Below are 24,000 nucleotides of genomic sequence, written 5' to 3'. Positions count from 1 at the left end.
AAGTTTAAGTGTTGTTTGCATTAGATTTCAGTATAAATTGTATTGCAAAACATATACATATACACATATATATATAAGTGTGGTGTATGTGTGTGTATATATATATATATATATATATATATATATATATATATATACATATACACATATATATATAAGTGTGTATGTGTATATATTATATATATATATATATATTATATATATATATATATATTATATATATATATATATACATATATACATACAATATAAATACATAGAAATATATATATATATATACATATATACATACAAATATAAATACATAGAAATATATATATATATATACAATATATACACACACACACACACACAACACATATATATATATATATATATATTATATATAGATAGATAGATAATAGACACACACACACACATATATATATATATCTTTTATATGTGTTATATATAATCTTTGATAATATAAAACAAGGGTTTTTTTGGAGAGGTCTTTTGGACTTTTTTTTTTTTGGCAGTAAGTATCTTAAATAGCAAAATATTCAATATTTATTGATATTTATTGCTGAAAATCTTACTGAAAACTAATGGGTATCCATGGAAAATTCACAGGTGATAAATGTTCAACGTTATAGTTAATTACTTGCAGTAAACAGTATTGGAAAGGATCACTTGAACAAATTACAAATGGCGCAGGAGTGGCTGTGTGGTAAGTAGCTTGTTTAACAACCACATGGTTCCGGGTTCAGTCCCACTGCGTGGCACCTTGGGCAAGTGTCTTCTACTATAACCTCGGGCCGACCAAAGCCTTGTGAGTGGATTTGATAGACGGAAACTGAAAGAAGCCCGTCGTATATATGTACATATATATATATGCGTGCGTGTGTTTGTGTGTCTGTGTTTGTCCCCCTAGCATTGCTTGACAACCGATGCTGGTGTGTTTACGTCCCCGTTACTTAGCGGTTCGGCAAAAGAGACCGATAGAATAAGTACTGGGCTTACAAAAGAATAAGTCCCGGGGTCGAGTTGCTCGATTAAAAGGCTGTGCTCCAGCATGGCCGCAGTCAAATGACTGAAACAAGTAAAAGAGTAAAAGAGTAAAGAGTATGCTCCACTTTAGCATTTAATAAACAAGAAAATGTACATAAAATGGTAAACATGAAAAGGGGCTGAAAAGTTCCTGGCTTTGGGTAAAAGAAAATACAGGAGGATCAGTTAATTATGATTTTATCCCACATATTCCCTTCTCAGGATCATACACTTATTGCAGTGGTCCTTCAGTTTTTTCTAAGCCCTGCAAAGCAACTCAATTGGTTGGGCCTCCAACTGTTTTTTGTGATATCCTTAAAACCAGTAACATTTCAGCACCCCCTCATATATATATATTACCATCATCATCATCATTTAACATCCGTTTTCCATGCTAGCATGGGTTGGACGGTTCGACCGGGGTCTGGTAAGCCATAGAGGCTGCACCAGGCTCCAGTCTGATTTGGCAGTGTTTCTACAGCTGGATGCCCTTCCTAACGCCAACCACTCTGTGAGTGGGGTGCTTTTTACGTGCCACCGGCACAGGGGCCAGATGAGGCTGGCAAACGGCCATGATCGATTGGTGCTTTTATGTGTCACCGACATGGACACCAGTCAGGCGGCGCTGGCATCTGCCATATTCGGACGGTGCTTTTTACGTGTCACAACTACAATTTCCATTTGATATATCTATATATATATATATATATCAGCTCGGCATTAATCACCGACTGCCGACTGAAACTGCGCTTGTGCGCTGAATTTTAAAGGATTATAACATATAATGGTGAGACATGTGTTATTTGTCTCTGAATTATAAGTTAATTGTTAAGGCCGGTTACTGATGAGAATTCACCTAGCAGATTATCTTATTTGCTAAAGAAATTTGAAACCTAGGTATAACTGCAAAAAATAACAAAGTAAAAATTTTTAATTTCTCATTTCCTTCGAAAATTGCTATTAAATGTGGTTTCTGGTCATTTTGGCTGCTTCTTCTAGCATGTAAAAATTACCTGTTAAAGGGTAGTTTTCTTTTGTGTTTGTGTACACTGTTTTATATATATATATACACACAAAGGTATACTGAAAAGTTCCTGGCTTGGGTATATTCCTCTTCCACCCCAACCCTATACACACTCCTCTTCACTTGTCTTACCCTATACACCTCTGTTTTGCCTTGCCCTATAAACACCTCTGTCCTATCTAGCCCTATACACATCTCTCCTCACCTGCCTTGCCTATATAAAGACCACTATCCCTGCACTGCCCTGCCCAACACACATCCCCTATTTCTTGCCCTACCCTATAATATATCCCTCTTTTCCAGCCCTACCCTACATATATTCCTTTCTTCTTTCCTGGCTTGCCCTATACACATCTCTCTCTCTCTCTCCTCCTGCATTGCCCTAATCCAGTGGTTTTCAACCAGGGTTCCGCCAGTACAGTCTAGGGGTTCCGCAAGAAGTTACAAAACTGCTAAAATCGGCAGTAATTTTTAATTCTCCTGTGCAGATATACTCTTTACTCTTTTACTTGTTTCAGTCATTTGACTGCGGCCATGCTGGAGCACCACCTTTAATCGAGCAACTCGACCCCGGGACTTATTCTTTTGTAAGCCTAGTACTTATTCTATCGATCTCTTTTGCTGAACCGCTAAGTAACGGGGACATAAACACACCAGCATCGGTTGTCAAGCAATGCTAGGGGGACAAACACAGACACACATATATATACATACATATATACGACGGGCTTCTTTCAGTTTCCGTCTACCAAATCCACTCACAAGGCTTTGGTCGACCCAAGGCTATAGATAGTAGAAGACACTTGCCCAAGGTGCCACGCAGTGGGACTGAACCCGGAACCATGTGGTTGGTAAGCAAGCTACTTACCACACAGCCACTCCTGTGCATAAGACTATTAAATTATTGCACAGGGGGTTCCTCGAACCAGTGGAATGTTTCCTTGGGGTTCCACTCCAGCAAAAAGTTTGAAAAGCACTGCCCTAATCATTTGCTAATGTTCGTTAATAAAACAACCATTTCGTTTTTACCTTGAAGAGAACCACTTCTTCGTTGATGTTTTTCTTCGCCACAGCTGTATTTGAGTTATTTTCATTGGTGAAAGGGGTGAGGCGGCCTTCAGCGATGTCGTCATATTTGTAGGGGCTTAATTTGTTGAAGAAATTTGCCATCTCTTTCGCTTGGTCGCACAGGTCGGTAGACACGAGCCCAATGTTCTCATGCTCATTAATGAGCATTTCAAGCAGCGACGTCTTCAACGGCAGCCATTTTTCTCTTGCCCGCTCATCTGGAACATTCAGACAGACAGAGATAGATAAGAGAAAGAGTGAAAAACTGGAAATCAAAATTTTACATTTTACAAGTTTTATCATCCTCGTCATCATCATCATCATCATCATCACCACTACCACTGCCATCATCATCATCATCATCAACACCATCACCATCACCATCACTATCACCATCACCATAATCATCATCACCATCACCATCATCATCATCATCATCATCATCACTATTACCATCATCACCATCACCATTTATCATTAAACATCCACTTTTCCATGCTTGCAGTTATTGAGGCAGATTTTCCACAGCCAGCTCTCACCTGTTTCCAGGTAGACTAATATATTTTCCCACAGAGAGAAGACTGGAAACAAACAACCTCACCTGCATGAGGGTGCTTCTCTTTTACAACCATCGCATGATGTCTAGACAAGAGCACGCGCACGCACACACACGCATGCACACATTCACATGCACACACACACACATACACATGCACACACACACATGCACACACACATACACACACACACACATGCGCGCGCACACACACACAGATATATACGATGGGCTTCTTTTAGTTTCAGCCTACGAAATTCATTCACAAAGATGAACAAATTAACTTTAGTACATATTTTAAAGCCTGGTACTTATTGTATCAGTCTCCTATCGGTAGACTGCTACGTTACGGGGGACATAAACATAACAACACCAGTTGTCAAGCTATGGTGGGGACAAACACAACACAAAGACAGACACACACAGACACACACACACACAGACTCACACAGCAGGCTTCTTTCTACCTCCATCTACCAAATCCACTCACAGGGTTCTGGTCAGCTCAGGGCAATAGTAGAAGGCACTCGCCCAAGGTGCCGTGCTGTGGGATCGAACATGAGAACCACACGACAACTCCACACCATCTCACAACCATATTGTACAACAGCACCAAGCCTATCTCAAAGCTCTCCCACACCATACCAACTGGACCATGTCCATTCCTAGCAAGCATGAAAAAGCATCAAGAAGCAACCACTGCTGTCGTACAATGTGGTTGTGAGATGGTGTGGAATTGTCATGTGGTTTCAGGTCCAATCCCACTGCACGGCACCTTGGGCGAGTGTCTTCTACTATAGCCCTGGGCTGACCAGAACCCTGTGAGTGGATTTGGTAGATGGAAATGGAAAGAAGCCTGCTGCATGCTTGTGTGTGTGTATGCATGCATGCATGTGTGTATGTGTATGTGTCTGTGTGTGTGCCTTTGTGTTTGTGTTGTATTTCTCCCAACCACCACTTAACAACTGGTGTTGCTATATTTATGTCCCCCATAACTTAGCAGTTCACCAATAAGCGACTAACAGAATACCTATCAGGCTTAAAAATAAGTACTAATGCTAATTTGTTCATCTTTGTGATTGAATTTTGTCATCCATCAAACGATACATTACCTTGTTCCCCTTGGGGCAGTTGTGCATAATACTAGGGGCCATGATTAATGCTAGGTTCCGAGCTGTCATCTTATTCTGCGCAGAGTGAGCAGCGACCTTATGAAACAGGTTCATTGTGAATTTCAGGGTCCCTAAATGTTCTGGTGGGATCAGGAGGCACAGTTTTAAGGCGGCCCGTCTACCCTTCTCGATAGAACCATTGTCTCGCATCTGCTGACATTTCAGGAAGGCAGTGTGGTAAACGTTGGTCAACAGGGGTTCCCTTAGTTCACGGAAAAACTGCTTAATCAGACCAGTGACATCAAATACATTGGCTGAGGAAACATCTAACACTTGTTCAATGTCTTCCTATAAAAAGAACAAAAGGAAAATACAGTTCTATATTTAAGAGATGAGGAATTAAGTACATTGTTTACAATTGATGGATATTTGTCCTCATCTTGTTTGTTACTAACACAACATTTCAGCTAATATACCTATTTCTTTACTACCCACAAGGGGCTAAACACAGAGGAGACAAACAAGGACAGACAAACGGCTTAAGTGGATTACATCGACCCCAGTGCGTAACTGGTACTTATTTAATCGACCCCGAAAGGATGAAAGGCAAAGTCGACCTCGGCGGAATTTGAACTCAGAACGTAGCAGCAGGCGAAATACCGGTAAGCATTTCGCCCGGTGTGCTAACAATTCTGCCAGCTCACCGCCTTAATATATTCTCCAGCCTTCAAACAACAAACAAGAGGAGGACAAATATCCATCAAATGTAAATAATGCAAATGAAGGGAAAATAATCCGCATATAATAATAATCTTGTGTTTTTCTCTGTCACAACATATGAGAAAGGAAGGGGTGATGGCAAACTGGTAGTGGGAGTGTTTCAACTCTGTGTGTGTATGTAAAAGGGAGGTTTATGCGTGTGTGTGTGTGTGTGTGTATGGGGGCACGTGCAGTTACAGTGCATCACTGCATCCATTATTTGTTGGTGATTCCCTAATCCTGACAGATGACACCCTGGCACCAGTCAGGCGACAACCCTCTGATCCATGGGTCTGTTTGGGTAGTCGCTGCTAGTGAGGGTTAATATATTATTGACTAATTTATTAAAATTGATAATGAAAAAATATATGGATTAAGCTTATTATATTTCATTTGCAAGATTCTTTATATGAGTTCGTGTGTTGAAGCATATTCTGTTGTGCCTGGGGAGAGTCATTTTCTTTTTGTGCCTTATAATTTAACACACTCACCGGTAAAATTTCCACTTATTTCTTATTTTTATTTTCCTAAAAATTTTCATTGCGTTTTGCAATCTTTTCAATAGTCAAGACTATTCAAAAGGTTGCAAGACGCAACGAAAGTTTTTAGGAAAATAAAAATAAGAAATAAGTGGAAATTTTACCGGTGAGTGTGTTAAATTATAAGGCACAAAAAGAAAATGACTCTCCCCAGACACAACAGAATATGGATTAAAATAAATACAAAAAAAAACCCCAATGAATTTACCTGACAACCCAATAAATGAATAATTTTATTCCTACCACTAATTTCTTTTGCCGGCTCAAAGATCCAGACTTTCGGAAGATGCCCTCAACATTGATGTTGTCCATAATAACTTCAGACGCTCGGACCAGGAATCTATAAAAGGTAACAGACTAAAATGATCATCAACTGACCACATTAGTAAATATATATATATATATTCATACATACATATTATGTCAAGTTATATTCAAAAAACATTTCAACATAAAAGGGAAGAAAGTGAAGGATTACTGAATGTTCTTCAAGTAGCGTACATATTTATTAAGCATTTAAGGACTGAATGATAGAGAGATAGATAGATAGATAGAGAGAGAGAGAGAGAGAGAGAGAGAGAGTGTGAGAGAGAGAGAGAGTGTGTGTATGAGAGAGAGAGTGTGTGTATGAGAGAGAGAGCGTGTGTGTGTATGAGAGAGAGAGAGAGTGTATGTTTGTATGAGAGAGAAAGAGAGTGTGTGTGTGTATGAGAGAGAGAGAGTGTGTGTGTGAGAGAGGGAGAGAGTGAGAGAGAGAGAGAGAGAGAGAGAGAGCTCTGTTTTTTTTATGTTTTTTTCTTTTTTGTCATTGTTATTGTTGTTAGCAGGTTAAATCTGATTTGATTAAATTCAGAGCAGAAAACAATCAAATCCACCATATTTGATGACATAATACAAGACACATTTTTCTTCTAAAGAAATGTTTAAAAAGAAATTCCTCCTGGGTCCTAAATGCAAAGTTGGGTCTTCATTACATGCTTTAATGCACTAAAAAAATGTTTTTCCCGAATACGCACTGCTGGAATTAGAATACACTCAATACGCTTCTACATCTTTTACATCATCAACTACGGTAAAATCTGTGAAAATGGAAATTTTAATGCTGTATGTTAAAATCATATTACCACCTCTCCACCACTGTTGTTCCCTGGTCCACTCCAACCTGGGCTAATGGCACCTGTTGGGGTCCCAATATTGGGTTAATTAGCATGAAACCACCTAAGCCAGGGTACATTAAAATCATAGGATACAGCATGGTGAATAAAGACTATTTCAGCAGATGAACCTTACTGTGTCAATGATGAATATTACTAGAAGCTAAACAGATGAATGTGGAGGCGCATGGCTTAGTGGCTAGGGTGTTGAACACATGATCATAAGGTTGTGGTTTCGATTCCTGGACCAGGCGATGCGTTGTGTTCTTGACACATTGCTCCAGTCCACTCAGCTGGCAAAAATGGGTAATCCTATGGCAGACCGGCGTCCCGTCCAGGTGGGGAATTTCTACACCACTGAAACCGGGAAACTGGCCCTTATGAGACTAGTATGGCTCGAGAAGGAACATTTATTTTTATTAAACAGATGAACAGGTAACAAACTATCAACAGCCAGGATCAACCAGTTCAGTTAGTGAACCATTGCTTTCATCTGTAGTTGTGGCATGCACAGATGAGATATTCTAGCTGGAGGAAGACCAATGTGACCAAAATTCAAGCCAGACATTCAAGCCTCAACGATCAATCAGGATGAAAGAGTTACACTGGTCCAAGGGAGTTACCCAATCAGGGTGATGATATCTCAATTTGTTTAGTCAGAGTCAGACAGAGTTAGAGTCAGTATATTTTTACTGACTCTTGCACCGAGACTCCTGTAACTGTAAAACTTAACGAGGTGACTACATGTAAAGAAATAAATGAAAAGAAATTCTCTTACGAAGGTATGTGTCCAAACGATTCCAAATAGTAGCAAGGAACATGGGCTAAGTAATTGTTGAAGTGACGTATCTCACGGTCATGCTGCAAAAGGGAAAAAAAAACATATAATACTTGGATAGGTCATGGTTGTTGCTTAGCTAACCCCAGGTCAACTGGGATCAAACAAACCTAGAATCAAAAGCATTCCAATCATAACATATTCCTATCTCTTTTTTTTTTTTTCCATTTCAAACATATTTTTCAAACTTGTGAGTATTTCTAGTTAGATTATTAACCCATTAGCATTTAAACTGGCCATAACCGTCTCAAATAGTCTGCCTGTTTTATGTTCAAACCAATCAGATCTGACCTCTCAGGCCTACCCTACAATGTCATTCTAAAAACAAACGAAATCACATCATCGAAATCTTGAAGCTGAGATGATGCATTTTTTTATTTATTTTATGCACCCTTTTCAAGCCTAGCCAGGCTCATGGGCCTGGTTTCCTGGTATCTGTGGTGTATGTGTTCCCCCCAGCTGGACCAGACGACAGTCCATCGCAGCATTACTCAAGCAACAGGAAGAAAGAGTGAGAGAAAGTTGGGGTGAAAGAGTACACAACAGGGGTTGCCACCAACCCCTGCCGGAGCCTCGTGGAGCTTTAGGTGTTTTCGCTCAATAAACACACACAACGCCCTGTCTGGGAATCGAAACCACGATCCTCTGACTGCGAGTCCGCTGCCCTAACCATTGGGCCATTGCGCCTTCACGAGATGATGCATGGTTAATTTTTTAAGAATGGGAATAAATAAGCATTATATTTGATGAAGTAATCTGAATGCTAAAGGGCTGAACGCGTTACTACCCAGAGATGTTAGTCCTTCATGTAGTGATTCAGGTAGCAGAGGGAGGTGTTATCCCAGGGACGTGCTGCCTAGGCAGGCAAGGTAGGTAGTGCCTACCTTGAATAAAATAGATCGATAGCAACATTTTCCTTTTATGACAAAATATGCACCTAATTCAATAAAATTATGAAGGTTGCTCTGATTACTATGCATAAAATGCAAAATATTTTATTTTTTTGTAGATTAGGTAGACATAATTTGCCTCTGCTTTTCAATCTCAGTATTTAAGCTACACATACGTACTGCTGTAGTACACAAGCTGCGTACACTCATACAACACCGTTTTCTTTACGTGTTATAAAGGCAGAAGTAAATCTGCCTTCAACTCAGTTGCACACCAGTATTTTGCCTATTTTTTTGTGTGTTTTACTATATAAAGTTCACCAACTGCCTACCCTGAGTAATTATTGATGGCACGTGCCTGTGTTATCCCAAATGACTGACATAGCAGAAACGGCATCGCCTGCTACAAGGGCAAAGGGTATGCTTTAGGAAGAAGCAACTTGAGGCATGAGATCTGACTGATGGACCAAACAGCAAAGTTAATTACAAAGAGAATTAGCATTGATGAGATGCAGTTAAATTTACTGTAACGCAGTATAATGTAAATGCCTTGAGGAGCTTAAATTAGCTGATAACCAAGCCAACAAGGAAGCTTCTATGGGTTCCCTAAGATGCTGAATAGACCTGAGAGAGAGAGAGAGAGGGGCAGGGGAGAGAAAGTGAGAGGGAAGGAGAATGGGGGGAAGACAACAAATATATGATCTAAAGAAAAGGGATGCTACTATGGCATGAATGAATGAATGACTGAACGAAAGAATCAATGAATGAATGAATAAGGATCTGTAGTTCACAGGAATTTAGTGAATGGAGAGAGATGCAAGGAAAATTTTGAATCACATGTGCAAATCTGTTGGAAATCTAGGAAGGTGAGAAACCCAACTAGATACAGTGAAAATGTATAGAGAGAGAGCATCCATCTCTGCTAAATCATCCCTTAATATTTAATAAGATTATGAGTCACCTCAGCCATTCTGCTGATTGGCAAAAGATCCATTCACCAATAGGCTTTAATCACGAGCAAAGCAGACATGTTACAGTGTTTCTTCTCTCTCTCTCTCCTTTTTTTCTATCTCTCCATCTCTCTCTTTCTCTCTGTCTCAGTTTATCTCTCTATCTCTCTACCCATCTATCAACCTATCACATACATACACATACACACACACACACACACACACACACACCACACACACACACACACACACATATATATGTGTGTGTGTGTGCATATATATATATATATATATACATATACATACAAATCCATGCTAGCATGGACAATAGACATTAAACGATGATGATGATGATGATGACAACGACAACGACAACAACAATGAACATATATAATGTACGTTATTTTTTTACAAGAATAGTGCTGATAGTGACTTCAAAGTTTCGGCCTGCTAGCCTTCATCGGACTACATATATATATGTGTGTGTTTGTGTGTGTGTGTGTGTGTGTGTGGAGGCACATGGCCTAGTGGTTAGAGCAGCGGACTCGCAGTCGAGGGATCGTGGGTTCAAATCTAAGACCAGGCAATGTGTGTGTTTATGAGTAAAAACGCCTAAGTTCCACACGGCTCCAGCAAAAGGTAAAAAGGCGAACGTCTGCTGACTCTTTCGCCACAACTTTCTCTCACTCTTTCCTCCTGCATCCTGCGATGGACTGGCGTCCCATCCAGGTGGGGAACCTATATGCCAAGAAAACTAGGAAACTGGCCCAACTACACAAGAAACTCAGCCAAGATGCCATGCAGTGGGATTGAACCAGCAGACTACATGTTCGGGAATCAAGCTTCATAAACACAACCATGCCTGCACCTATAAGCCACACCTAACAACAAATACATCATTGTCGTTTTAACATCTACTTTTCCAGGGCTGCATGGGTCAGACAAAATTTATTGAAGTGAACTTTCTGTGGCTGGATGCTTTTCCTGTCACCAACCCCCGTCTGTTTACAAATAAAGTAAGATTTCCCCCCAAGGCCGGACATGTTTTCTTGGAAGATTGGAAATGAGGGTCATTGGTGATGTTTGTTTTACAACTATCACAGTAACAAACACAAAGGAGACAGTAACACACACGGAGCAAGGGTTAACAGGTCTAATCTTTGCAATCAGTAAACAAAAACTCCCTCCTCTGGGGTAATGGGGCTCAAAATCTAGAATCTTTTGCTTGTTTCAGTCATTAGGCAGTATTGGTACCTAATTGCAATCTTTTACTCTTTTACTTGTTTCAGTCATTTGACTGCGGCCATGCTGGAGCACCACCTTTTAATCGAGCAACTCAACCCTGGGACTTATTCTTTGTAAGCCCAGTACTTATTCTATCGGTCTCTTTTGCCGAACCGCTAAGTGACGGGGACATAAACACACCAGCATTGGTTGTCAAGCAATGCTAGGGGGACAAACACACACACGCATATATATGTATATATATATATATATATATTTACATATATACGACGGGCCTCTTTTAGTTTCTGTCTACCAAATCCACTCACAAGGCTTTGGTCGGCCCGCGGCTATAGCAGAAGACACTTGCCCAAGGTGCCACGCAGTGGGACTGAACCCGGAACCATGTGGTTGGTAAACAAGCTCCTTACCACACAGCCACTCCTGCGCCTATTATTGGTGATGTTTGTTTTACAACTATCATAGTAACAAACACAAAGGAGACAGTAACACACACACACAGAGCAAGGATTAACAGGTCTAATCTTTGCAATCAGTAACCAAAAACTCCTCCTCTGGGGTAATGGGGCTCAAAATCTAAATCTTTTGCTGTTTCAGTCATTAGGCAGTATTGGTACCTAATTGCAATCTTTTACTCTTTTACTTGTTTCAGTCATTTGACTGCGGCCATGCTGGAGCACCACCTTTTAATCGAGCAACTCAACCCTGGGACTTATTCTTTGTAAGCCCAGTACTTATTCTATCGGTCTCTTTTGCCGAACCGCTAAGTGACGGGGACATAAACACACCAGCATTGGTTGTCAAGCAATGCTAGGGGGACAAACACACACACGCATATATATGTATATATATATATATATATATTTACATATATACGACGGGCCTCTTTTAGTTTCTGTCTACCAAATCCACTCACAAGGCTTTGGTCGGCCCGCGGCTATAGCAGAAGACACTTGCCCAAGGTGCCACGCAGTGGGACTGAACCCGGAACCATGTGGTTGGTAAACAAGCTCCTTACCACACAGCCACTCCTGCGCCTATTATTGGTGATGTTTGTTTTACAACTATCATAGTAACAAACACAAAGGAGACAGTAACACACACACACAGAGCAAGGATTAACAGGTCTAATCTTTGCAATCAGTAACCAAAAACTCCCTCCTCTGGGGTAATGGGGCTCAAAATCTAGAATCTTTTGCTTGTTTCAGTCATTAGGCAGTATTGGTACCTAATTGCAATATTTGTGCAGCGCTTGTGTGTGTGTGTGTCTCTGTGTGTGTGCATGTGTATGTGTACATGCATATACATGTGTGTGCATGAGTGTGAGTTCACGTGTGTGTGTGCATGTATTTGCATGTGCATGTGCGTCTGTGTGTACCTGTGCATGTGTGTGTGTGTGTGTGCATGTGTGTATGTGTCAGTGTATGCTGTGTGTGTGTGTTGTGACAACCAGTATTGGTGTATTTACTCCCCCACAACTTAGCAGTTCGGCAAAAGAGACCAATAGAATAAGCACCAAGCTTACAAAAAAACATTATAAGTACTAGGGTAAATTTGTTTGACTCAAAATTATTCAAGGTGGTGCCCCAGCATGACCGCAGTCTAATCACTGAAACAAAATATAAAAAAAAATGTTGAGGTTTGAAATAGTCACAATAAACCTTAAGAATGGTTAAGCGTTTTTTGCAATCACGTGGTTTCCGGTTCAATCCCACTGCACAGTACTTAGGACAAGTGTGTTCTGCTCTAATCTGCTCAATGCCTTGCGAGTGAATTTGGTAGAAAACGGAAACTGTGCGGAAGCCCGTGGTATATGTATGTATGTGTTTTTTTTCCCCGCCCCATCGTTTGACGACCGGTGCTGCATTGTTTACGCTCCAGTAACTCAGCACTTCGACATACGAGACCAATGGAATTAGTATTAGATTTGGTGGGGAAAAAAGTACTGGAAGCAATCCATTTCACTAAAACCATTCAAAGCGGTGCCCCAGCATGGCCACAGTACAATAACTTAAACAAGTAAAAAGACTAAAGAGAAAAAAGTATAAACTGAACGTCTATATCCAATATGCCTTCTTTTTTTATAAGGCGATTTGGCTGCTATATCATGTAGATTTACTCCACCAACAGCTAGAATTCCCATGGCTGAGGAAAGTTTATGTTCACAGCAGTTTTAATGAAAATAACAGATAAAGAAGCAAGACAGAAACAGTAATTAGAACATGACAAAAATTTGACTTAGTGATGTACAATGTAAGCATTTATGGGTGACAGGGTGGACGATTTCAGTAGGGTAGATGGAGGACTGGATGTCAAGTCACATGTCTACGTCAGTAGGTAGTGACCTGCAGATGACCTGACTTAAATGATCTCTTTGGACAGTAAAAATAAATATAAATGTAAATAAAATATCAATAAATAAATAAATATATAGAAAGGAAACACAAGATAGATAGATAGATATATAGATAGATAGCTACATACATACATACATACATACATATATACATACGTACATACACACATACACACATACATACATACATACATACATACATACATACATAAACAGACAGAAAGACAGACGACAGATAGATAGATAGATAGATAGATAGATAGATAGATAGATAGATAGATAGATAGATAGATAGATAGATAGATAGATAGATAGGTAGATAGATAGATAGAAAAACAGACGACAGATAGAAAGGCAGACGACAGATGGATGGATGGATGGACGGAAAGAGAGACGTTAGATAGATATGCTTCTTTATTAGCCACACATGGCTGAACACAGACGGGACAAATTACAAAGTAGAGCTTTTCTTTTGGGGGAGAAAAAGAAAAGTGAGGAAGGTTTTCGATCAAAAGGGATCGTATAGATAGATAGATTCTTAGTTCGTGCACGTCTTTTTAGAAGTACAAAAGTAGCGACTGTAAACTTAAAGACTTAGCCTATGTATGTATGTATGTATGTAATGTATACATGTAATGTATGCATGTGTGTATGTATGCATGCATGTATGTATACATGTATGTATGTGTATACGTATGTATGTATGCATACATGCATGTATGTATGCATGCATGCATGTATGTATGTATGTATGTATATGTTTCGCTTTCTCTTTTTAATTTAGAGTAAATTTCGACCGGTCACCTCTTTGGTAGCAACGTTGTGAAAGAAAGCATGGACCTCTTCACTTTCATCAGCAGATCGAGAAATTAATTTTTTTTTTTTTTTGTAACTACACACTTTCAAACTTCTGACACTGGACGAATGTGTCATATAAAACATCTCTTGTTTTGTTCATCATCCTTTAAATCTTAAGGTCTAACAGATTTTAACAGCCCTAGATCATCCCGATCATTTGTTTTGTGTGTGTGTGTGTGTGTGTGTTGCGTGTGCACGGGTATTCGTATGTACGTATGTATGGCTATTCGCATTGTCCCTCGCGGTAAAGATAATTATCGCAGGTCGTCAGTAAATCCTGACGTATTTCTAAACCCGCCTTCCAGGTCAAGCTCACTTTTTTTTTATCTCTCAAAGAATCACACACAAAAGAAGCAGTGAATAGCAACGGGGCGGAAAGAAGCAACAACCTCGAACAAATAAATAAATTCAACTATATCCCTTAAGGTGGCTAAGTGGCAGATCTCTTACAATGTAGGGTAATCGGTGTCCATAAGGCCCTTGGTGTTTCATATAGGATTTTACAGTTAAAATTGATTACAATACACAGAATATTTTAAAAGATTTTCTTGACTGTATGGTAAGTATCTTGCTTACCAACTACATGGCTCCGGGTTCAGGACTGACGATATACCGTTGAACATATTGAAAACAGACGATACATCGCTGAACATATCATCAAAGGTCGCCAATTGGTGAGATCCATAGGATCGTCCGCCCTCTTGGGTATAAGGACGGACTTATCACGCTTCAAGACGTCGGAAACCTTCCCGGCCAGCAACATGCAGTTACACACGTTGGCGAGGCTACATGTGTCCATGGACTTAACCTCACGAACGCTAAGTCCATCTGGACCCGCCGCTGAGGAGGGATTCATCTGTCTCCGATTAATTTTCACCTCCTCCACGAAGAACGGCCGCAAAATAGGACCGTTATCCACCTGGGAAGAGGCCGGATAGTCGGCCTTCTACTATAGCCTCGGGCCGACCAAAGCCTTGTGAGTGGATTTGGTAGACGGAACTGAAAGAAGCCCGTTATATATATATATATATATATATATATACACACACACACACACTAGCTTTTGGACCCGACATTGCTCGGGTTTTCCGTGTTGAAGATAAGCCCACCTCTGACCTTGTATTGAAATCTACGTTCTCCGTGCCAACTATTACCCATTAAGATGTTATATTTGGTTCGGCAGGGATTTTACCTGGTTAACGCTTTCGACCGTCTGAAATCGCAATCAAACTTTTGGGTGTACCTCGACCCGTTGAGAGTGATGTTTGTTTATTTCTCTCCCCTTAATGCCACCCTCTGTACACAATTGATCAGCGTGTCCAATCTCAGCGAAATCCGAAGAAAAGTGTTATGGTTGTGTCATAAAATAGAATACATGTGACCATTTACATGAAAATATAAAAGTTACGGCCAAAAATAAAATCCCTATGAGTAGTTGCATGGAAAAAGCTTATTGATTTTATAAAACCACTGCTCAGGCGCAATTATCGATATACTGACATCAACTCACTGCCATGAGCCTCGCTCACTCATCGATTTTCATCCAAATTGGACAAAAAATGCAAAAGCTGCAGGAAAAAAATGGGAATTTCCATTCAAACGCCCGATTGAACTCACAAAAATCGATGCCAACTAAGCATCATCGAGTTTTCGAAAAATTCCGGCCTTATTTGAATTTCAGGACATGTGATCTATTTATGTGCCAAAAATCATTAAAATGGGTTGGACGGTGTGGGAGGAGTTATAGTAACCCCAAATACACAGACGCCATTATACATTTATGTATATAAATATATGTATGTATGTGTATATGTTTGTGTATCTGTGTTTGTCCCTCCTCCATCGCTTGACAACCGATGTTGGTGTGTTTACGTCCCCGTAATTTAGCGGTTTGGCAATAGACCGATAGAATAAGTACTAGGCTTACAAAGTAAGTCCTGGGGTCAATTTGTTCGACTAAAGACGGTGCTCCAGCAATGGCCGCAATTACATGACTGAAGCAAATAAAAGAATAAAAGAAATACAATAGGGATTCTTTTTTAAACACTGAATAGGTACGCGGGTCCAGGAGGGTAAAACAGGGTCTATAGGCAAAATGGGGTCTATAGGCAAAATGTGGCTGAGAACCACTGGTATATAAGGGGTGGGGGACATAAATATGAACTGTGATTAAATCCTCCCTTTCGAGGCAGCACCCTACCTATACCGATATATCTGTCTTGTGTATCACAAATGATACCCAGGGCATATTACCCTGGCATCTACACATATATGATAGACATTCCCATTTTTTATCAAGCACTACAGTAACTTGGAACTTATGAAAGGAAAGCTTTTATATGATTCAGGACGTATGAAACAAGGACTAACTAAATGTCTGAAAAACACGCATGAAAGTTTAGAACAAACTTTTCCAGACCAGGCTGTGAGTTGTGTTCTTGAGCTAGACACTTTATTTCATGTTGCTCCAGTTCACTCAGCTGTAGAAATGAGTTGCGACGTCACAGGTGTCAAGCTGTATCGGCCTTTGCCTTTCCCTTGGATAACATTGGTGACATGGAGAAGGGAAGCTGGTATGCATGGGTGACTGCTGGTCTTCCACAAACAACCTTGCCTCGTGGGGTAACTTTCTAGGGGTCCTTTTTTTTTTACATGAATGTCTTAAGATGGTAGTGTTTGAGGAGATTTGGCTATTTCTAGATGATGGATTTTTCTGGACATTTTTTCAATCCCCTCCCCTCCACCACCACCAAAAACATAGAATGAACTTTTCGCTTGTGCTTACTTCTGCTCACTTCTTCAACTTGTAACGGTAGATTTTATTTTGCTTTTTATCGTTAGCAAATATGAATAAGTTTGTATGCCGAGGGCGTGATATATAAATTCTAAACCCTATTAAATTCATTTTTACCAACACAGAACAACTAATTTCTTCCCACGCTAGTTTATATTTACTAAATATATATATATATATATCTCACGATATCTACTTATTTATGAAGAATTACTATGAATTCTCTCTTTCCAGATTTTCCAGTTTAATCTATTTTTATACTAACTTCTATAACTACAGAGTAATGGGAAAGTAACTCCGTTTTAAAATACTCTTTTACTTGTTTCAGTCATTTGACTGTGGCCATGCTGGATCACCGCTTTTAGTCGAGCAAATCGACACCAGGACTTATTCTTTGTAAGCCTAGTACTTATTCTATCGGTTTTGGCGGGTGTAAGGCTATCATTTAAGACGTCGAAGGTGCTACGAAATGGGACTGAACCCCAGAACCATACGGTTAGGAAGGTAAACTTGGCACACACCCAAACCTGCACCTATAGCCAACTCTCATTTGCCTGGATTCTGTCTCCTTTCCTTCGACGTCAGCCTTTAGATATCTGGCACAGTCTTTCTTTTTCCTTCGATTTTTTTTTCTTTTTGCGTATTCTTACCCAATATATACGAGTCAAACATGTCGCAAGATTCACAGACATCAAATGGAGTCGTGCAGTTTCCCGGTGGCAGCCAAAAGGCCACTCGGAAGCAGGAGACGTCTTAACAGCTTCATAGGTCCCCGGACACTATATATATATCGATAGCAAACCAGGGCATGCATAGATCTGAACTGGGCCCTTAGACCTGTAAGTACTGGGGTCGACTCATTCGGTTAAATATTCTTGAATGCGGTGCTCCAGCATGGCCGCAGTCTAATGACTGAAACAAGACGATAAAAGATCAACTGGGGTCGATTCATTCGACTAAATATTCTTGAATGCGGTGCCCCAGCATGGCCGCAGTCAAATGACAGAAACAAGCAGACGATAAAAGATCTACTGGGGTCGATTCATTCGACTAAATATTCTTGAATGCGGTGCCCCAGCATGGCCGCAGTCAAATGACTGAAACAAGCAGACGATAAAAGATCTACTGGGGTCGATTCATTCGACTAAATATTCTTGAATGCGGTGCCCCAGCATGGCCGCAGTCAAATGACAGAAACAAGCAGACGATAAAAGATCTACTGGGGCCGATTCATTCGACTAAATATTCTTGAATGCGGTGCCCCAGCATGGCCGCAGTCAAATGACTGAAACAAGCAGACGATAAAAGATCTACTGGGGTTGATTCATTCGACTAAATATTCTTGAATGCGGTGTGCCCCAGCATGGCCGCAGTCAAATGACAGAAACAAGCAGACGATAAAAGATCTACTGGGGTCGATTCATTCGACTAAATATTCTTGAATGCGGTGCCCCAGCATGGCCGCAGTCAAATGACAGAAACAAGCAGACGATAAAAGATCTACTGGGGTCGATTCATTCGACTAAATATTCTTGAATGCGGTGCCCCAGCATGGCCGCAGTCAAATGACAGAAACAAGCAGACGATAAAAGATCTACTGGGGTCGATTCATTCGACTAAATATTCTTGAATGCGGTGCCCCAGCATGGCCGCAGTCAAATGACAGAAACAAGCAGACGATAAAAGATCTACTGGGGTCGATTCATTCGACTAAATATTCTTGAATGCGGTGCCCCAGCATGGCCGCAGTCAAATGACTGAAACAAGCAGACGATAAAAGATCTACTGGGGTCGATTCATTCGACTAAATATTCTTGAATGCGGTGCCCCAGCATGGCCGCAGTCAAATGACTGAAACAAGCAGACGATAAAAGATCTACTGAGGTCGATTCATTCGACTAAATATTCTTGAATGCGGTGCCCCAGCATGGCCGCAGTCAAATGACAGAAACAAGAAGACGATAAAAGATCTACTGGTGTCGACTCATTCGACTAATATTCTTGAATGCGGTGCCCCAGCATGGCCGCAGTCAAATGACAGAAACAGCAGACGATAAAAGATCTACTGGGGTCGATTCATTCGACTAAATATTCTTGAATGCGGTTGCCCCAGCATGGCCGCAGTCAAATGACAGAAACAAGCAGACGATAAAAGATCTACTGGGGTCGATTCATTCGACTAAATATTCTTGAATGCGGTGCCCCAGCATGGCCGCAGTCAAATGACAGAAACAAGGAGACGATAAAAGATCTACTGGGGTCGATTCATTCGACTAAATATTCTTGAATGCGGTTGCCCCAGCATGGCCGCAGTCAAATGACAGAAACAAGCAGACGATAAAAGATCTACTGGGGTCGATTCATTCGACTAAATATTCTTGAATGCGGTGCCCCAGCATGACTGCAGTCAAATGACAGAAACAAGCAGACGATAAAAGATCTACTGGTGTCGACTCATTCGACTAAATATTCTTGAATGCGGTGCCCCAGCATGGCCGCAGTCAAATGACTGAAACAAGCAGACGATAAAAGATCTACTGGGGTTGATTCATTCGACTAAATATTCTTGAATGCGGTGCCCTAGCATGGCCGCAGTCAAATGACAGAAACAAGCAGACGATAAAAGATCTACTGGGGTCGATTCATTCGACTAAATATTCTTGAATGCGGTGCCCCAGCATGGCCGCAGTCAAATGACAGAAACAAGCAGACGATAAAGAAGTCTACTGGGGGTCGATCATTCGACTAAATATTCTTGAATGCGGTGCCCCAGCATGGCCGCAGATCAAATGACTGAAACAAGCAGACGATAAAAGATCTACTGGGGTTGATTCATTCGACTAAATATTCTTGAATGCGGTGCCCCAGCATGGCCGCAGTCAAATGACTGAAACAAGCAGACGATAAAAAGATCTTTAGGGGGTTGATTCATTCGACTAATATTCTTGAATGCGGTGCCCCAGCATGGCCGCAGTCAAATGACTGAAACAAGCAGACGATAAAAGATCTATGGGGTCGATTCATTCGACTAAATATTCTGAATGCGGTGCCCCAGCATGGCCGCCAGTCAAATGACAGAAACAAGCAGACGATAAAAGATCTACTGGGGTCGATTCTTCGACTAATATTCTTGAATGCGGTGCCCCAGCATGGCCGCAGTCAAATGACAGAAACAAGCAGACGAAAAAGATTACTGGGGTCGATTCATTCGACTAAATATTCTTGAATGCGGTTCCCCAGCATGGCCGCAGTCAAATGACAGAAACAAGCAGACGATAAAAGATCTACTGGGGTCGATTCATTCGACTAAATATTCTTGAATGCGGTGCCCCAGCATGGCCGCAGTCAAATGACTGAAACAAGCAGACGATAAAAGATCTACTGGGGTCGATTCATTCGACTAAATATTCTTGATGCGGTGCCAGCATGGCCGCAGTCAAATGACAGAAACAAGCAGACGATAAAAGATCTACTGGGGTTGATTCATTCGACTAAATATTCTTGAATGCGGTGCCCCAGCATGGCGCAGTCAAATGACAGAAACAAGCAGACGATAAAAGATCAACTGGGGTCGATTCATTCGACTAAATATTCTTGAATGCGGTGCCCCAGCATGGCCGCAGTGAAATGACAGAAACAAGCAGACGATAAAAGATCTACTGGGGTCGATTCATTCGACTAAATATTCTTGAATGCGGTGCCCCAGCATGGCTGCAGTCAAATGACAGAAACAAGCAGACGATAAAAGATCTACTGGGGTCGATTCATTCGACTAAATATTCTTGAATGCGGTGCCCTAGCATGGCCGCAGTCAAATGACAGAAAAAGCAGACGATAAAAGATCTACTGGGGTCGATTCATTCGACTAAATATTCTTGAATGCGGTGCCCCAGCATGGCCGCAGTCAAATGACAGAAACAAGCAGACGATAAAAGATCTACTGGGGTCGATTCATTCGACTAAATATTGAATGCGGTGCCCCAGCATGGCCGCAGTCAAATGACTGAAACAAGCAGACGATAAAAGATCTACTGGGGTTGATTCATTCGACTAAATATTCTTGAATGCGGTGCCCCAGCATGGCCGCAGTCAAATGACTGAAACAAGCAGACGATAAAAGATCTACTGGGGTCGATTCATTCGACTAATATTCTTGAATGCGGTGCCCCAGCATGGCCGCAGTCAAATGACTGAAACAAGCAGACGATAAAAGATCTACTGGGGTCGATTCATTCGACTAAATATTCTTGAATGCGGTGCCCCAGCATGGCCGCAGTCAAATGACAGAAACAAGCAGACGATAAAAGATCTACTGGGGTCGATTCATTCGACTAAATATTCTTGAATGCGGTGCCCCAGATGGCCGCAGTCAAATGACAGAAACAAGCAGACGATAAAAGATCTACTGGGGTCGATTCATTCGACTAAATATTCTTGAATGCGGTTCCCCAGCATGGCGCAGTCAAATGACAGAAACAAGCAGACGATAAAAGATCTACTGGGGTCGATTCATTCGACTAATATTCTGAATGCGGTGCCCCAGCATGGCGCAGTCAAATGACTGAAACAAGCAGACGATAAAAGATCTACTGGGGTCGATTCATTCGACTAAATATTCTTGAATGCGGTGCCCCAGCATGGCCGCAGTCAAATGACAGAAACAAGCAGACGATAAAAGATCTACTGGTGTCGACTCATTCGACTAAATATTCTTGAATGCGGTGCCCCAGCATGGCCGCAGTCAAATGACAGAAACAAGCAGACGATAAAAGATCTACTGGGGTCGATTCATTCGACTAAATATTCTTGAATGCGGTGCCCCAGCATGGCTGCAGTCAAATGACAGAAACAAGCAGACGATAAAAGATCTACTGGTGTCGACTCATTCGACTAAATATTCTTGAATGCGGTGCCCCAGCATGGCCGCAGTCAAATGACAGAAACAAGCAGACGATAAAAGATCTACTGGGGTCGATTCATTCGACTAAATATTCTTGAATGCGGTGCCCCAGCATGGCCGCAGTCAAATGACAGAAACAAGCAGACGATAAAAGATCTAGAACAAGTTTTATTTATATAAGTCTACTCAAATCTGGTTTAATCCGGGATTAAACACCAACAACAAAGAGACTATACATGCGGTAATTCGACCAGCTAGAAATAGCAGTCATATGTCTCTTAAAGCACACCCTTATCATATTGCAAGGGAGTGACACATTAGAAATGTAATCCATGATGAATTATGTATGAAAAAAAGCGCAGAATTCGAGGAGGCGAAATCGTAGAAAAGGTCAGAGAAAAGGTTAGAGGAAAAAAAACAGCCAATGGAAAACTTTCATAAATAGCAAATACAATTTTTTTGTTTCTTGTTTCCAAGCTTTATTTATGGTGTTGAATAAAACGTGATTTTGTTCCAGGATCTTTTCGGTTGGACCGGCAGTTTTTTAAAATAATTTCCACGTAACTAAACACTTTTAAACTTCGTATACTGGTAGAATGTGTTTATAAAACATCTTTTTCTCTTGGCTTTATTGAGAAAATTCTATAGTTTGTAAGATATTTGTGTTTTTTTTTTTTTTTTTCAATTTCTGCAATTTCAACCAATCAATGACGTCTATTGAGGTGAAAAACATTCTGTGCCGTATGAATATGTCCCTCGTTTAAGAAACAGATTGGGTTTATTTACATTTCTGAAGAAAAAAAGATACCCTCCCCCCACCCCTATCCCTAACCCTAACTAACCCTGACTAACCTTAAACATTTCGCCCGGCGTGCTAACATTTCTGCCAGCTCGCCGCCTAATATGACCCTGTGGACAACACACAGGTCATCACGAGAGACAGTAGACGAGAAGGCCATCAAGTTGGATATGGCTAAAGATCAAGACGTTGTAAATCCTGGAAAGGACAGTGTTAACTGGACACAGGCTAGGGTCTGATCAACATTAGACGGGGTGTCCTAGGAGGTGGGGTTTCTGATTGCTGAAAGACCCGAAACACTCAAGAAACATCGTTGATGACATCTTTAGGGCCATCACAGGATGATGTACGGAAACGTTGCCTTAAGGTGGCTGAAGACCAAGACGCTGTAAAACACTGCAGAGGTCAGGTGTCAACTGGACACAGGCTGGGAGCTGATCAATCCTCGACGGGGTGTCCCAGGGGAGGGAAATGTTTTATCTCAGACATAAATAAGATAGGAATTTCATTTTAAAATAATATATCATTTGTTATTAACAGCAAATAGAAAAATTGCAGGAGTGGCTGTGTGGTAAGTAGCTTGTTTACCAACCACATGGTTCCGGATTCAGTCCCACTGCGTGGCACCTTGGGCAAGTGTCTTCTACTATAGCCTCGGGCCGACCAAAGCCTTGTGATTGGATTTGGTAGACGGAAACTGAAAGAAGCCCGTCGTGTATATATATATATAATATATATATATATATATATATATATATATATGCGTGTGTGTGTTTGTGTGTCTGTGTTTGTCCCCCCTAGCATTGCTTGACAACCGATGCTGGTGTGTTTATGTCCCCGTTACTTAGCGGTTCGGCAAAAGAAACCGATAGAATAAGTACTGGGCTTACAAAACAATAAGTCCCGAGGTCGAGTTGCTCGATTAAAGGCGGTGCTCCAGCATGGCCGCAGTCAAATGACTGAAACAAGTAAAAGAGTAAAGAGTATATCATAAACACCTTTGAGTTTACACATAGGCGCAGAGGTGGCTGTGTGACAAGAAGTTTGCTTCCCAACCACATGGTTCCGGGTTCAGTCCCACTGCATGGCACCTTGGGCAACAGTTCTTTGCTATAGCTCCGGGCCGACC

At 41.0% G+C, this 24,000-nt stretch overlaps 2 protein-coding genes across 2 annotated transcripts in view; both read right to left on the bottom strand.

Moving 5' to 3' along the window:
* The window catches only part of LOC118766031, a 21,617-nt gene extending 18,408 nt beyond the window's left edge, over nucleotides 1–3,209 (bottom strand). Inside the window, exon 1 of the mRNA XM_036509157.1 lies at nucleotides 3,083–3,209. The gene's annotated coding sequence lies outside the window, so the exon portion shown is untranslated. The remainder of the gene's footprint in view (nucleotides 1–3,082) is intronic.
* LOC115219462 (rho GTPase-activating protein 11B-like) overlaps nucleotides 3,210–24,000 on the bottom strand; it is a 26,540-nt gene continuing 5,749 nt past the window's right edge. Inside the window, exons 2-5 of the mRNA XM_029789630.2 lie at nucleotides 8,020–8,102; nucleotides 6,331–6,427; nucleotides 4,790–5,137; nucleotides 3,210–3,339 (exon numbers count right to left, since the gene is read on the bottom strand). Coding sequence (XP_029645490.2) covers nucleotides 3,307–3,339; nucleotides 4,790–5,137; nucleotides 6,331–6,427; nucleotides 8,020–8,102 — 561 coding nt within the window. The 3' untranslated portion in view covers nucleotides 3,210–3,306. The remainder of the gene's footprint in view (nucleotides 3,340–4,789; nucleotides 5,138–6,330; nucleotides 6,428–8,019; nucleotides 8,103–24,000) is intronic.

This window comes from Octopus sinensis, linkage group LG14 (assembly GCF_006345805.1).
Source record: "Octopus sinensis linkage group LG14, ASM634580v1, whole genome shotgun sequence".
Classification (NCBI taxonomy): domain Eukaryota; kingdom Metazoa; phylum Mollusca; class Cephalopoda; order Octopoda; family Octopodidae; genus Octopus; species Octopus sinensis.
This window is presented reverse-complemented; position numbering and strand designations above follow the sequence as displayed.